Source organism: Bos mutus, chromosome 26 (genome assembly GCF_027580195.1).
Source record: "Bos mutus isolate GX-2022 chromosome 26, NWIPB_WYAK_1.1, whole genome shotgun sequence".
Lineage (NCBI taxonomy): Eukaryota > Metazoa > Chordata > Mammalia > Artiodactyla > Bovidae > Bos > Bos mutus.
Genome location: NC_091642.1, coordinates 36144102 through 36160502, shown reverse-complemented (window position 1 = coordinate 36160502; position 16401 = coordinate 36144102). Strand labels below are relative to the sequence as shown.

General features: G+C 42.0%; 1 protein-coding gene across 2 annotated transcripts; it reads left to right on the top strand.

Annotated features, from left to right (window-relative positions):
- The first annotated feature begins 4683 nt into the window (after window positions 1-4683).
- On the top strand, window positions 4684-14618 carry SLC35G1 (solute carrier family 35 member G1). 2 transcript variants are annotated; one of them, XM_070363400.1, is made up of 3 exons: window positions 4684-4956; window positions 9194-9371; window positions 11572-14618. In XM_070363400.1, the coding sequence occupies exons 1-3, from the start codon at window positions 4779-4781 to the stop codon at window positions 12308-12310; spliced, it is 1095 nt and encodes a 364-aa protein (XP_070219501.1). In that variant the 5' UTR covers window positions 4684-4778; the 3' UTR covers window positions 12311-14618. The 2 variants fall into 2 exon arrangements, with proteins under 2 accessions (XP_070219501.1, XP_070219499.1); XM_070363398.1 differs by having other exon boundaries at window positions 4686-4956; window positions 9191-9371.
- Window positions 14619-16401: the final 1783 nt, after the last annotated feature.

Here is a 16401-nt window from a genome sequence, read left to right as displayed (position 1 = left end):
ACTCCCCATTCCCTCCTCCCCTCAGTTCCTGGCAACTACCATTCTATTTTATGTTTCAATAAATTTGACTATTCTAGGCCCCGAATATAAGTGGAATCATACAGTAGTTTTCCTTTTAGGTTTGACTTATTTCAATTAGCATAATGTTTTCAAGGTTCATCCATGTAGCATGGAAAGAATTCCCTTCCTTTTTTAAGCCTGAATAATATTCCATTTTATGTATAGACCACGTTTTCTTTATCCATTCATCCACTGATGTTCTGTGGGTTGTTTCCCTCTTCGGCTATTATGAATAATACTGTTATGAACATTGGTGTACAAACATCTATTCAATACCTTGCTTTCAATTTTTCTGAGTATATACAAATCAGTACCAATATACCAGGCTGGTGTGCATCAGCTAGACATACCAGGAAAAAGCTCCTGATTTACACATGTCTCACTTAAGAACATCCCTGACATGTATGGTGGAATTCAGGAGTTGATCTTCTGCAGTTCCTGGAGGTCTCTGTTTGCCACCACTGGGATCATGAGGATTGTGGACTCTAACTTGTTATTAATAATGGGACAGCTAGAACTCACCTCTCACTTTCATCTTCCTTCTTTTTCTTGACACCAGAGCTATATGTGTGCCACGGTCACTGTGGCTAGCTGGCATCGTGTCAAGAGTTCCTGTTTTCACTAGAGGATTGAATTTCTTCAGAAGCAGAGGAGTTTCAGTTGGAACACTGCATGACTCTGCAAACGGAAGCCATGGTCTTTCACATCTGTTCAACTAATCCTGTCCATTCCATCTTTTAGCTAACTCAAAATCAATCCTTCCTCCTTGCCTCCTCTGCCTTGAGGTCAAAAATTTCACCGAGACCACTGCAATGGGCTAAGTTAGTTTCTGCTACAGTCAGGATTTCTGCCCCACCCTTCATATTATACGGGAAATCCATCTTTGCCCAGCTTAATATTAGTGTCACAGAGCCTTGAAATAACAATGTTCAAAGAAGAACTTAACCACTCCAAGCCTCTGCTGAGTGGGACTGCAACAGAGCCATGTCTTCTTACTTCTAGTCTGATCTATACTTTTCTTACCAGTAGCTTCTTAAGTTTCCATGGCCCTTGTTTATTCAACAAATAAGAATGACTGTACTGATATCATACATGTATCAAGGGCAGCAACAGAAGGAAAGCAAGTTAAATGAATACACTCCAAGATCAAAATCATTCCAGTACCCTTTTGTTATCTTAGTCAACACTGGTGTGGCACGTATTTTCTTTTTTTCTCTTCTCAGTTTTTTTTTTTTTTTTTAATGCACAGGCTTCTCATTGCCGTGGCTTCTCTTGCTGCAGAGCCCAGGCTGTAGGGCTTGTGGGCTTCAGGAGTTGTGGCTCCTGGGCTCTAGAGCACGGGTTCAGTAGTTGTGGTACATGGGTTTAGTTGCCCCATGGCATTGAGATTTTCCTGGACCAGGGATCGAATCCACTGCATTGGCAGGTGAACTCTTAACCATTGTATCACCAGGGAAGTCCTTTCTCTTCTCCCTTTTTGAGGATGGTGATCAAACTGAAGTAGTTAAGGTATTTCTTGCTCAACTCATCCAGTTCTTTCTTCCTTCCGCTTCTTAACCACCATCTTCACCATTTTCAGAGGAAGACTAAATGGGTTCCTGGATCCAATGCCGCAGTGGTTCACAGTTCTCTAGACACCAGCTTGGTGTCCTACAATTTAGCTCAATTCTAAGTTGGCTCCGTGGTAAAGAATCCACCTGCCAATGCAGGAGACTCAAGAGACAGAGGTTTAATCCCTGGGTTGGGAAGATCCCCCGGAGGAGGAATTGGCAACTCACTCCAGTATTTTTGCCTGGAGAATCCTATGGACAGAGGAGCCTGACAGGCTACAGTCAGTGGGGTCATAGAGTCAGACACAACTGAAGCAACAAAACAACAACACAACACTATAAACCTGTTAATTTCACAGGTAAAAGATTCTGTCCTAAAATACTGCCCCCATGCCTTCAGATGCCAATCACAAGCCCACATGATCACCTGTGCTTCTGACCAATCTGCTATAAACTAGAGGTTCCAAAGTCCCCCTTTCTTGGACTTCCTAGTTGTAAGTCCATATTGTTACCTGTTCCTCTGACCAACTGGCTATAAATCAGAGATTTCCACGACCCCCTTCTCAGGTTTGATTAATTTGCTAGAGCAGTTCACAAAACCAAGAGAAACTTTTTATTTACTGGATCACCAGTTTATTATAAAAAGATATAACTAGGAACAACCAGGTAGAACAGATGCGCAGGGCAAGGTACAGGGAAAGGATGCTGAGTTTCCATGCCCTCTCTGGCCACATCACTCTCCCAGCATCTCCACGTATTCACCCACCCAGAAGCTCTCTGAATCCCTCCTCTTGGGCTTTTATGAAGGCTTCATTATAGGCTTAATTGATGAAAATCACTGGCCATTGATGACAACTCAATCTCCAGCCGCTAGTTCCTACCCACCTCCCTGGAGGTGGAGAGTGAAGAGTGAGGGTAGGACCAAAAGTGTCAATCCTTTAATCTCAGGGTTGGTTCCCTTGGTAACAAGCCCCCATCCTTAGGTGCTTTTTTTAAAAAAAATTAACACAAACTCAGTAGTGGAGGAAAGAAGCCTGTTCTGAATAACAAGGCATCTGTTTCACCTCTAAGGCACAGAAGCCATTTTAAGAAGTGAGGACAAGAGAACAAAAACTATAACAAAAGATGCTCTTATCACTCTTACTGCTCAGGAAATTCCAAGGATTTTGAGAACTATGAGCCAGGAACTCAGGTTGAAGATCATATATATGTGAGAAATACATTTTGGTCATCTGAATGTGGCCAAATACATATTTCTCGTTGAGTCACAACATCTCAAGGGCTCTTCACATGTTCCGCACATTTAAATCTCAGAATGCAACTGTGACGCTGCACTTGATTTTTGCATGTTTGGAGAAGGTTCTTGGTTCTTCCTTCATAATCATGAGCTACCACTCTCATCACCCTTTCCTATAATTTCCCCACCAAAACATCTTCCACCACCACCAATAAATCAGTTGTAAGCAGTCTTGAGTTATTCTTTAGAACAAGGCAAAAGGATATGTTAGCTCAGAATTCAGATGGTCATTTGTCCCAGTGTGCCTAGGGCAGTACCAGTTTATGCCTACTGCCCTGCATAATTTTTAAATGAGCTCCCGTTTTTACTCTAAAAAAAAAAGTCCCAGTTTGGAGGATAAATTATATGTTTGCCCTACTTAAAAATACACCTTGCTTTCCCAGTAAAATGCTTTTCGGGTGACATGGTGCTTTTGCCCCCATCACTGCACTTCAGGTGAACAACAACTCTGCAAAGTAGGAAGGGAAATATTTTATCTCTGTTAATTAAATGAAGTAGCCAAGGCTGACTTCAGGCAGCACAGTAGTGAACTGTCCGAGGTCACACACTCAGTGACAGAATCAGGACTCCTGCTGATTTCAAGTTCAATATTGTTCAGCTGTGGACCACTTTGTGCAAATATCTAAGTAAAGACAAACCTCATCCAGCTTGCATTTGGACCTAGAACAGTTTAGACAGCTCCATCCTTGCCCAGAGACTCTCTTTTTCACATTTGAAGCAAGCAAAGAGATGAAAAAAGAATTATGGAAACATATAGAGGCTATTCGGAGAAGGCAATGGCACCCCACTCCAGTACTCTTGCCTGGAAAATCCCATGGATGGAGGAGCCTGGTAGGCTACAGTCCATGGGGTCGCTAAGAGTCAGACACGACTGAGCGACTTCACTTTCACTTTCCACTTTCATGCATTGGAGAAGGAAATGGCAACCCACTCCAGTGTCCTTGCCTGGAGAATCCCAGGGACGGGGGAGCCTGGTGGGCTGCTGTCTATGGGGTCACACAGAGTCGGACACGACTGAAGCGACTTAGCAGCAGCAGCAGCATAGAGGCTATTAGTGAATCCTGGGGCCAAATGACATAAATCTCTGATTTTACCAGGTGCAGTTACATCAGGTTGTTGGAATTTTTTTTCCCCTAACCAAATAACAATAGGAAGGAAAGAAAGGAGGGAGGAGGGAGGAAAAGAAGAAGGAAGAGAAACGGAAAGACAAAGACAAGATCAACAATGAATGCCTACAGTTACAAAAAGCAACAACAAACAAATGGGTTCTGCCCAAGTCTTACAGATACATTTCCCCCATAGTTACGTGCTAATTTTTTTTAAAACCCCAATCCAGTAAAATTTGACATTCCTTGGGTATGCGGCAAAGCCTTATACAAAAGAGGAAAAACCCATGATCCTTCAGACAGGCACAGTGGTTGGCAAGGTCTTCAGGGTGTGCTGCTACTGCTGAATGCCGCGCCACACGGAAAAATAAATGCACTCTGCTCTAACCTCCCCAACAGCCGCCCCAAGAGAAGGTTACAGGACACGCGGGGGTCCCAGCCTCCCTTCGCAATGACAGAAAGGGGTCCAGCGTCCGTGGGAAGGATGACTCCACGTCGCTGGCCAGTCTAGGGGGACCGCAGCAGAGGAGTGGACGCCTCCGGCTCTGCCCCGGGCACCGCAGCCTAACCTGGAGGCGGCCGGCCTCGCGCAAAGGAAGCTGAAGGTGAGAGGGCAGCGGAGGACGAGCGCGGCTCGGGGAGAGGGGAGGGCCCTCGCGCACATGCGCAGTAACCGGATTGCCGCGGGCCGGAAGAGCAGAACAGCAGAGCCGCGGCGGCAGGCTACAGACGCCGCTGTGGCCGCGGAGAGAGCGCGGGCCGGCGATGCGGCCCCTGGATGATACTGGGGCCGCTAAGCGGCAGGACTCCGGGCTGCCGCTGATGGACATCCGGACCCCGAGCTCCAGGCAGGAGCCGGCGGCTGCCGAGGTAGTGGAGACGCCCGGCCCCGGAGGGTGTTGGCAGTGCCCTTCCTCGCCGTGCGGCTCGCGTGCCCAGCAGGGTGAGTGCGGGGCGCGGACCCTGGCGCGGGTCTCGCCCATGGGGGAACCAAGAGGGCGCCAGTGGGTGGGAATCCCCGCAGCCGCGGGCGGGGGGCTGCGCATGGTGGACCGCGCCTCTCCTTCCCACCCTGCTGGAAGCTCTGGAACACCCTCGCGCTGTCACCTGCGGGCGGGGGTGCGGGCTGGAAAGAAGAAGCCCCCTGCGTCCCAGTCGGCGGAAAGACCGGAGAAAGTTTCTGATTGGTTTGGAACCCATTTGGGTTTCTGAAACTGTTCCTATAATTAAAGTGTTGCGGGCAGGATCGTGGAGTCCGATTGCCGTTCGGTGCGCCCTGCCGGAGGTTGGGGGTCAGCGAGAAAGGCCATCACGAAGCGGGCTGAGGTTGGGAGGAAGCCAACCAAGAAAACTGATCTCGATGTTAAACGGTGTTCCTCGAAGAGGAAGCTGAAAAGCATCGAGTCTAGAAAAAAATGTTTGTCTCAGCCTTAAGACTCTTGGGAAGGCAAAGTTGAGTGGGACCACTGGTTCTTAACCTTTTTTGAGTTACAAGGAATTTTTAGCAACTGAGGCAAAATGAGACAAAAGCACAATCTCACATACCTGGGTAAGAGGTTCACGAGCCACCTACAAGGCCAGGGACACTGTCAATGTCTTCCTTCAACAAATGATGAAATCGAGGCCCTGGAAAGTGAGGGCTCTGGCAAGATTTTGTTCGGTTTGCTTTTTCTCCGAAGATCTGGCATGTTTGGAAAAGACACTCCACAGGTCTGGGCAGCACCAGGCATAGGATACCAGTTTGCTAGAGATCCAGCCCAGGGCCCTTTCTCCCAGCCCCAGGCACATTCCTCCTTGATCTTCACCACCCAATTGAAGCAGCTTCTTCCAAGAAAAAAGAAACAGGCAAATGTCCTTTCAAGACAAAGTTACACAGCCTGCACCACCTCATCCTCTAGGTCACCTCCCCTAGTGTGACCTGGAATTTCCATGCTGTTTAGCCAATCCCAGTGTTCCCATCTGTGTGCACTTTCTCAAGACTCACAAAGTTCACAGACTTTATAGAGAGACAAACCCCAGGGAAATGGTTCTTGCTCCAGTTTCATCCTAAATGCTAAAAGAAATGATCAGGCTTCTCATTATTTATGTAGGGGTTCCCTTCAGCTGAGTGGACCAGAGATGCAGCTTTGAAGAGGTCAGATTCTTGCCTTAATATCCTAGGCCTGAATGTTGTTCTGATGGACTGCTGAGTTAGTCCTTGCAAGCTCTTAAGTGATTTCCCTGTTTGTGAATCAAAGAGGAATATTTCAGGCAGCATGTGGCAAAACCTATGTAAGCAATTGCACCTAAGAATCTTGAGAGAGTCTTTTAATTTCAAAGAAAGTTGCTATTAATAAGACTTAGAAATACTTATTATAAGGTAACCAGGTAATATTCCAAAAAAGGGAGTGCCACAGAAACACTTTAAACTTCTGTACTGTGGTCACTGAACTTTGTGACAGCATCATTTTAGCTTCTTAACCCAACTGCTTATCTCAAGAAAGTTCATTTTCAAGTTGAGGCTGAAACTGTTACCCATTTTTCTTACATTCTTGGATAACCTTCACAGACAGCATATAGCTATCCTAAGACATCTGTTTATTTTCATGAGGGACAGTGTGAGTCTTAGACTGAAGCAAGGAGAAGTTGTCTTAAGTCTGTGCCTCTCATTCTCCTGGAAGAAGTGAGTTCCTTAGGGTAGCAGTGGCCCTGAAACCAGCAGAGCTTTTTACAATGCCCAAGATCCTGTTTCAGTGGGTCTCAGGTAGGGCTGGGATGGGAGCTTTAAAAGTTCCTAAGTTGATTCTAAATCCCAACTGGGTAGTGAATCACCAGTTTAAAGCAGAGGATAGAGAAATTGAGCAACTTTTCAGTTTTCTTCCGACTCAGGAAATTACACTGTTGCCACTTAAGTTGAATTATTTAGAGTTACCAGATTATTAGATACGCTTGCATGGAGTATGATCGCGGAAGCATATACGTAAGCAAATGCCTCTTTGGATTATGCTGCTCTCTTGTTCATTTCCTTTGACAGAACTGAAATTATTGTTCTGTAAGAGACTGAAGTTTGCCAGTCCTCAGCCTCACAACAAATAATCAAGTTCAGCCAGGCCTTGAAACTTAAAGTTTTAAAAGACTTAAAATATCGTAAGTTAAAATATTCCTTGAGAAAATTTTAAAAGTTTAGGTTGGAGAAGATCCTTGAAATACAGACCAAGATGTTTTCTGTCCTTGATCTTCCCACTCTGTTCTGTTCTGTCTGAGGGTATAGGTTCTCTGTAAGGATTAGGTTTCTTCTTAGAAAAACTATTTTATTTGGACCTGAATTCTGAAATTTCAGAAGCTGACCTCTAAGGCTCTAAGACATGTACTTTGTGGTGCTTAACCTTCTAAAGCTTCCTTCTCATGGACTGAGTGGATATGTACAGTTTGGTTCCTGCAGTATCTGAGCACACAGATATAGAATAGAATGGAGGATTCTGGTATTTATAACAGATAACCTATTACATGGTGACTGCTAGCTCCAGGTCATTCCCTTCAGCTGTACACCTTGAACAGGAAAAGGCGGAGGCCTCTGACCAGAATGGCATCTTTTACTACAAAGGTCAGACTGTAATGTACGCCCAGGAGGATTGTGCATCATCATAGTTTGGTCCCACTTTGCAAATTGTTTATCACTATGGGCAAAAGTATCTAGTTAACATGTGGATGTTGAAATGTATTAACTGATGTTTGTGTTTATCAGAAAAGGGCATTAAGACAAACAAACAAACATTGTGCAGTACTGGTTTATGGCTGAGTAGCCCACTGTAAATTCCTAGATTGGAACGATAATCTTGCTTTACTACATGTGCCTACACATCCTTCACCTCTGCTATGCTCGTAACTAACAAGGGCCGTACTGTATTTCCATCCTATTTTCTCCTTGTTTTTTTGTGCGTTAGTTTTTTAAAAAACTATTCTTCAGTGTGTGGCCTATCTTTTAAGGAGTTCTCTGCTTACTCTGTTGCTCTCCTCTGAATGTCCAAGATGAGATTGAAAGCGCATTCTACTCCTCTCTTAGACAGCTGTATAAGACAGAGGCAGTTGCTGCTCCTAATGACCTTCATTAACGGATTGAAAACTTGATGCCCCGGAGGGAACAGAAGTTTCCTGGTTAAGATCAAGTCAAGAATTAGATGGCAGTTCTTTTTCTTCTTTTTTAAAAACTTTAAGCACTTTGGGGTCAGAGGGATAAATAACCTAGCTCCTGCTGTCAAAAAGTTGTGTTCTAAATGGAAAATAAGTTGTAAATCATGAAAACTTAAATATCTGCTTGCATGTGTGCTAAGTCGCTTCAGTCATGACTGACTCTTCATGACCCTATGGACTGTAGACCACCAGGCTCCTCTGTCCATGGGATTCTCCAGGCAACAGTACTGGAATGGGTTGCCATGCCCGCCTCCAAGAGATCTTCCTGACCCAGGGATCGAACCCTTGTCTCTTATGTCTCCTGCATTGGCAGGCAGATTCTTAACCACTAGCGCCAGCTGTTCAAAATAACTAAACAGAGAGCCTTCTCAGATTATGCTTTTGCCTGTGGTGTTAGACTATGCATCTTATATTATTTAAAAAACCCGCTAGGTTTTCTCACATTATTTCCTTCAGCAAATATTTATTCAGTGTCTTCCATGGGCCAGGCCTGAACACGCAACTGAGCTCTCAGCCCTAGAGGAGCTCACAGGCTTGTGGGGGAAGCCACATAATCAACAAGTAGCCACATCACACAGTTCGGACCTGTTTTCCAGAAAAGAACACGTTCTGTCTAAAGCTGAGTTCACCAAGGAGATGATATAAAATATCACTTGGAAGCATTTTTCTCTCGCCATCTTGATAAACATTTCTTAAAGATTTCTTTCACCATCTTGGTAAGCTTGTACTTTTTTTTGACTTACAAGTGAGGGAAGAGTCTTCAGTGAGCCAGAGAAATCCATTTTATAGCGTGAACTGCAGTTAAAAATGTAGGCTTAAATTGTTGCCCTTTGCCTGTGGTTCTCTATTCTTGGTGGGGAAAATGGTTCAGGCCCAGAGAATGGATATTATTTAGGAGGTAATATTTGTGTCCTGTTAGTCATCAATGTCATTCCATTTTTCTCAGTATCTAAGTAAAAGTGATAAAACATGGAAGCAAGGACTAATCAGAATTTAATCTTTTTCAGAAGCTGAGAAGAAAGCACCCTGTCCTGGACTTGGCTTGTTTTACACATTACTGTCTGCGTTCCTTTTCTCAGTGGGCTCCTTATTTGTTAAAAAAGTGCAAGACATCCACGCTGTAGAAATTAGTGCTTTCCGATGTGTGTTCCAAATGCTAATCATTATCCCTTGCATAATATACAGAAAGTAAGTATTTCTTACCTGTCAAGTAGAAAGTATTAATAAATGTTTGTAAATCTTTTGACCTGCTTGAATCATCTACTCTCCAGCATCTGCTTTATCACTCTCATAGATTTACCAGTCCTCATACCCTTTGGCTCAGATTAATGAAAAGTCACAAGGATCCACCCATAGAAGTTGCTCTCATAAGCACAAACCACATGCCCAATAAAGGAGGGAAAAGAGATTCAGTTATTCATCAGCCCCTATTTTGAGAACAATGCTTTCCTTGTACAATTCCCCCCATCTTGTACCACCCTCCCTCTTTCCTTTGGCATAACTAGTATTTGGAAGAGAAAAGTAAACGAGAGGAAATAGTAGTGTCTCCTGGTGTCAGAGGTTTCTTTAAGTATAACAGGCTGTTCTCCAAACAGGGCAGACAGAAAGTTACAATAATAATATTTCGATCTTCCCACTAGGGTGCCATGGGAAAGATGTAAGGAGAGCTTAAGAAAGGCTTTTTGTAAAAAAAAAAAATTTAAATAATTACTTTATTGCCAAAAAATGCTGACCATCATCTGAGGCTTCAGCAAGTCCTAATCTTTTCACTGGTGAAGGGTCTTCCTTCATGTTGATGACTGCTGACTGTGCGGGGTGGTAGTTGCTAAAGGTCAAGGTGACTGTGGCAATTTCTTAAAGTAAGACAGCAGTGAAGTTTGCCACATCAGCTGACTCTCTGAGAAAGGCCTTTTTAACTCCTTTCTTGTTCAGTGTCCTCATCTGCAAACTGGAGGGAATGATACCCTTTGTCCTCAACCCTATATGAAAACTGTATTCCCCATCCTTACTGTCTTCTCCCCGGCCAGCCTCTCTTCCCCTTCCATGTGGACCCCATCCACACACCCTCCCCAGGTTAAAATTATGGCTCACCCACGCTGTTATAACCTCTGCACACCCCTGTGTACTTAGACACCTGGGAAGAGGGACTGTTGGGTTCCTGGTGGCAGTTTGCCTCTTTGTCTCTTTGGGTAAAGATGCTTTAACTCCAAATTAAAAGTTTCAGTCACTTGCTACCGAAGTCTCCTTGTATCTATCACTCAGCACAGATTTATTTAGAATTGTTTCACTCCTATCCCAAGTTTTTGGTGAAAAAGGTGAAAATCCAGTAAGAGCAAAAATATTGTCAGAAATTCCCGTGTCGTTGTGGACAAGTCACAGTATTTTAGGAACTGATGGTGGGTACGACTTAAGGAATGTTGAAGGGTGGCAACAGACCATTGATGTGAATACCATCATGCTGTCCATTTTGGAATAAAAGTACTGGGAGGAAGGCGCTTAGAAAAATTTTCTTACATTGCTGGCACTCATCTCTTTTGACCCCTTTTACGTTTCACTATCATGGAAAAAACTCAGCTTCTCAAAGTATGGATCAAAGGTGACTACACTTTGATTTCTAACTCCAGAGACCCAGGGGTCCCTCTATCAAGCCTAGATGCTGTTCTAAAAAGGCCAGCTCTGTAACAGACCAGTGAGCCGCACCTAGGCAGGAACTTACACAGTGCCCTGCTTTGTAAATATTTAATTAAAAAGCATGTGAGCAGCAGTTACTATACTTATCCAGATGCTACAGTTTCTTTTCCAGTGTATTTTAACTCTTTTCCTAAGGAGAACAGTGAAAAGTTGTCTCATACTCAGTAGCTAAAATAAACTTTAGCATTGCTTCAGCTTTAACAGAAGAAACTCATTAAGACTGCAAATGCACACTTGCATTCCCAAGTTTTCTTATATAGGGCAGCTAAATAATGAAATTGTACCTATTATAAAAATAACACTTTTTCATGGTAAAAAGTTTGGAGAAAATAAATATAAAGAAGAAAAATTACCTATGAGTCCACCTGTTTAAGGTATAACCACAATGAACATTTCAGTATATTTTCCTTTTTGTCTTTTTTTACAAGCATATATCAATACATAGGGAAAATACTATATTTGCTGAATTATAATTATACTATTTATGTCTTATTTTTGCTTGTACTGTGAACACTTTGATGTCATTAGTTATACTTAGGAAACACTTTGTAAAAGGTATATTATAATAGTGTAGACATAATTAATATACCATTTCCTTGTTTTTGAAAGTAAAGACTTTTAAGATAATGTTTAAGAATGTAATTTGAAAACAAATGTCAAGTCCATTTAATATTCATTCGTTCCTTTGAATTTACAGAACTGGGTTTATAGGCCCCAAAGGTCAACGAATCTACCTGCTCCTCAGAGGAGTCCTTGGTTCTAACGCCATGATCCTTTTGTACTATGCCTACCAGCTGACGTCTCTCGCAGATGCCACAGTTATCTCCTTTAGCTGCCCGGTGTTCACCTCTATAATTGCTTGCATATTTCTCAAGGAAAAATACAGCCCCTGGGACGCCCTCTTCACTGCCTTCACCATCACTGGAGTGATACTGATCGTGAGGCCACCATTTTTGTTCGGTTCTGAAGTCGTGGAGGCGGATAAAGACTATTCAGTTCACGTGAAGGGCGCTTTGGTGGCCCTTGCGCATGCTGTGTTAGCTGCCATGACTCTGGTTATCCTCAGAAAAATAGGGACATCTGTGGACTACATATTGAGCATTTGGTATTATGTAATCTTTGGCCTCATCGAGTGTGTCATTGTCCTTTCTATTTTAGGAGAATGGCGTCTTCCGCACTGTGGGTTGGACAGGCTATTTCTCATACTAATTGGGATGTTTGGTTTGGGAGGTCAGATGTTTCTGGCAAAAGCCCTTCAGATAGAAAAGGCAGGGCCAGTAGCATTAATGAGGACCATGGACGTGGTCTTTGCTTTTATCTTTCAGATTATTTTCTTTAATGACATGCCATCATGGTGGACAGTGGGTGGCTCCCTATGCGTCATAGCCAGTAACACTGGAGCAGCCATTCGTAAATGGTGCCAGAGTACCAAATAAAGCATCACTGCCGAAATGTGTATTTTTTAAAAGTACACCATCACCCAGTTTAGACACATAGTGGACACACACACACCTGGAAAATCTGCATTTACTTCATTGATTATATTTAGTACATTTTATAAAGTATCATCTTTAATTAGTTGAGAATAAGCCAGTCAGTTGGGTGTAGCAGTGATTTCTTTGGTCAATTATTTTTGGTTTTGGCTTTTTGTTGTTGTTGGGGTGGCATTGGTAAGAGGATACATCATTCGTTGAAGAAAAACTGCACAATTTTTGACTCTAAGTATAAATTATGTAATTTTTAGAAGTGTATTTTTGGTATTGATGGGATATAGATGGGAGGAAACTTTTAGATTCTCTTTCAGCAGTGTAGAGGCTGAAAAACTTACTGATAATAATGCTGCTATATAGTTAGTCTTATGCTGAGAATTCATTTGAAATGTAATCCCATTTAGGAGGCCAAAGCTGAAACTTGGAGTAGGTGCCTACTTAATGGTATTAATAAAACAAATGAATTAGCCTTATTTTCAAGGCTTTTATAAACAATTGTCATTCTTTTAACCCGTATTTGTGCCTTTTCACTTTAATGCTAAAACTTTTATGCATAAACTTAAAAAAAAAATCTTCCCATCACCAAATCTGGCTAATAGTTTTCTGTTTTAGTGGCATTAGCAACTGTAGCTACATTCTGTAATTATAATTGTCTGGTGTTTTTTTTTTGAAACACCCCTAAATTTTTCTTAACCTTAAAAGATTTTAGGTGTTTAAAAATCATAAGAAAGAAATCTTGGCATGACCAGTATGCACATTTCCATTCTGAAGTGTTTTCCCTATAATAGAAATGTGATTTTCTATAAATTTTCTTTGAATTTATGGTGTGATGCCAAATAAAATTTTCTCAGGGTTTTATTCACTTTAACTATAGGAAACCAATGAGATTTTACCTTTTCACATTACAAAAACCATAGTTCCTTATGGTTCACCCTATTAAGATACCTCTCTTACTTTCTAAACCAAATACTTAAGTGACTTTGGAGTATATTTTTTAAATTACTTTTTAAAATATAGTAATCCTAGTAAACTTATTTTTATAGTCTTTTTCCCTTATGGGATTTTATATAATAATGCTTCATGTTATATATTAAATGTAAAGACCTGTGAATCCACAATTAATTGAGTTTTGTAATTTCTTGAAAAAAAAATCACTGTTAAATTCTAGTATATCAGTATGATCTTAAGTGTCAGTGCTGAACCATGATACTATCCTCATGAGTTCAAACAACACATTTTATGTCTGGAATTTCATCAGGCCAGTATTCTGTAGTTAAAGAGAGAATGTAATATTTAGGAGAACTTGAGAGGTTAATCAGGAAATAGAGAGTACATACTAATGGTTCTTTGTCACAGTGAACCCTTTATTGGTGGGGCTTCAGCTCTTACTGTATCAGACCTAGCATCTGTTATTTTAAGCCTACAGATTTGAACGCTTATAGGCTCTTTCCCATTGTTTCATCATAAATCTGCCAAAGTAAGAAAGAACTTGGCTTCCAAGGTTTATGCCATGGTGAGAAACGATCTTTTCCAGTAGTTCCCGGAGGAAATTTTTGGCTTGCTGATCTTCCCAAATGCTTCCCACCAGACAAATCCTAAATGAAGTCTATTTAGGAGAGTCACACTATTATTATAACTTTAGCCTATTCTGCAGTATTCAAGTTTAAAGTTGCAGAACCATCATTTTGCAAGTATGTTAGATAATTATAGACTTGGAGCTTTTTAAGGCTCAAAGGTTAGAAATCCTCTTGTAGGAGACATACTCCATGGTTAGGGATGCTAGGGAGGGGACCTGCCCAAGATGGGTTTCCATGGTCTTATTTATCCCTCCTATATTTCTACGGTAAAGTATGGAAAATAAACCACTGCTTGAGATATCTAAGGTTAATAAACTCTCAGGGATGCCTCTCCTGGTTCTCTACCTTGCACAATAAAAGAACCTATGAGACCTTGAAAGTTACATCCCTCTGGGCCTGTACATTTCAACAAAGTGGTTTAAGTGCTTGAATGTCACAATATATGACCAAAGTTGGAGAAAATGTTTCTTCTCCTGACTTTTACAGGGTGTGATTCTTAAACACTTTTATAATGTCCGAGTTATATACAAGGATATGTATTGTAACAATTGTGGGTGTGTATATTTTGCAAAGACATCAGTTCCTATATCTTGAAAAGGAAACTATTTTCATAAACTGCTTCTATTTTATAATTACTAATAAAATTAATATGAAAGAAAACTATATTTTGGTTTTAATGATTGTAGCATATGCTTAGTTAATATAACTTGTTTCTTTTTTTAATCCATGTGCATCAAAATGTATTTATTAAAGAGACTGACCTCTAGCCAGTTGTGATTTAGACTCAAGTTTCAAACTATCTCTTTGATACTGTCACATCAAATCTAATGTCTCAAAAATAATCTTATGTTCCAGTGAGGCCTTCATTGTTCTAGTTCCTCAGATCTTGAAGCAGTTTCTGTTCCAACAGTAAGTCTTAGAGTGCTTTGTCTTCTTACTGTCTCATGAATTCTTCATCCTTTGCACTGCTGCTGTCTTAGTCCAAGACTTATCACCTCACACCTGAATTACCACAACAGTATCTTGGGTCTCTGCTTCTAGACTCTTTATTCCACTCAGATCCTTGTTCCACTGCCAGATTAATCTGCCTAAGGCCCTGCTTTCACTGTTACTCTGGTTTGCATGAAGGCATAACAATGCTTTTTTATACACCACATCACATTCAAATTATTCATCTGATCCCATTCCTACTTCTCCGGCTTGATTTCCCATGTCCCAAGACAAATTCCACACTCTTGTCAGTCTCCCCACCAACTCCCACATTTGCCAAGAGATTCCTTCCTCTGTTTTGCGTGCTTGCTTTGCCTTCTAAAGCCTCTTAGCATCCAATGGCTCACCTGAGCCATTGTTTCTTCCACTATCTTCAGCTTCTCCCACTCATACTTCTCCATCTTGGAAGAGTGGATAAACCACTGGATTAGCCATCTGAAGATCTGGGGGTGGTGTCATCCCTTTCCATCTAGGCCCTTCCACTTAGTGTCCTTAAGCCTGTTTTCCTCATTTGCTTCAATTATTAAGTGCAAAAATATTACCTGCTCCAACCCATGTTACAAATAAGCATCATAGAAGACTTGTAGGCCACAAAGGAAGACAAAAACACTAAAGTACTGAACTGTGGTTACTATAGCAGAGTTGAGTATTCACTTCCTATTCAAAATGATGCCTAGCCCAGGGTCCTTCCCCTCTGAGCAGCCTCACCAGGAATGGTATGAACAGTCTTCTTGATCACAAACCTTATTTGGCCCTCTCCTGCTGGCACAGAATTCTACTGTTGGAGAGCTCTAATTTCCTGGTGACATGCCCAGGAAGGGCTGCCAAGGGTCACCGGCCTTTTAATCTTACTCATAGGTGTTGCCACCTTTCCAGTTCTGACTTTAGCTCTGTGAATATTGCACTTGGCTTTGACTGGGGCTGGGGAGGGTGCTGTTAAGCCTGATTCTCTGTGTGTTTCACATGCAGTATTTGTCAAACTCAGCATGGCTCTTCTAGCCTCTTATCTTTTCAGCCAGTAGGCATAATTAATCTACTGAGGGTAATTTAGTGGGAAGAGAGCCAGATCTCTTTGACAACATGCTGGCCTCCAGTGTAGGTGTATGGCACCATGGTCAGTACTGGACATGGGGATTTGGTAATTACAGTGTAGGCTGGGCAGCCTGAGCACTACTCTAAGCACACTGTTACATGATCCCTTTGGTCCCTTATATCAAATCTAATACAGCTACCGTATTCACTTAGAGTTCTGCAAGATGCCCCATCAGGGACCCTCTGTGATCCATAAAGACCCATTCAAGTTTTAGCCTATTTGAACACCAGGCTTGGAAAATCAGTTCACAAACAGCTCATGAACCTTGGCACTGCCCATCATTTCCTGGAAATTGGAGGATTTATAGCAGGAGGGTAAGGAGTAGACATATTTGGTGTCAAGGTAAGGCAGAAAATGTTATACCATAGAAGTCCAGT

Excerpts from the sequence above, each read along its gene's own strand:
- SLC35G1 (XM_070363398.1), top strand. The coding sequence starts at position 4,779 with ATGCGGCCCCTGGATGATACTGGGGCCGCTAAGCGGCAGGACTCCGGG. Across the intron at positions 4,957-9,190 it reads CGGCTCGCGTGCCCAGCAGG|AAGCTGAGAAGAAAGCACCC; the intron begins GTGAGTGCGGGG and ends AATCTTTTTCAG. Across the intron at positions 9,372-11,571 it reads CCTTGCATAATATACAGAAA|AACTGGGTTTATAGGCCCCA; the intron begins GTAAGTATTTCT and ends TTGAATTTACAG.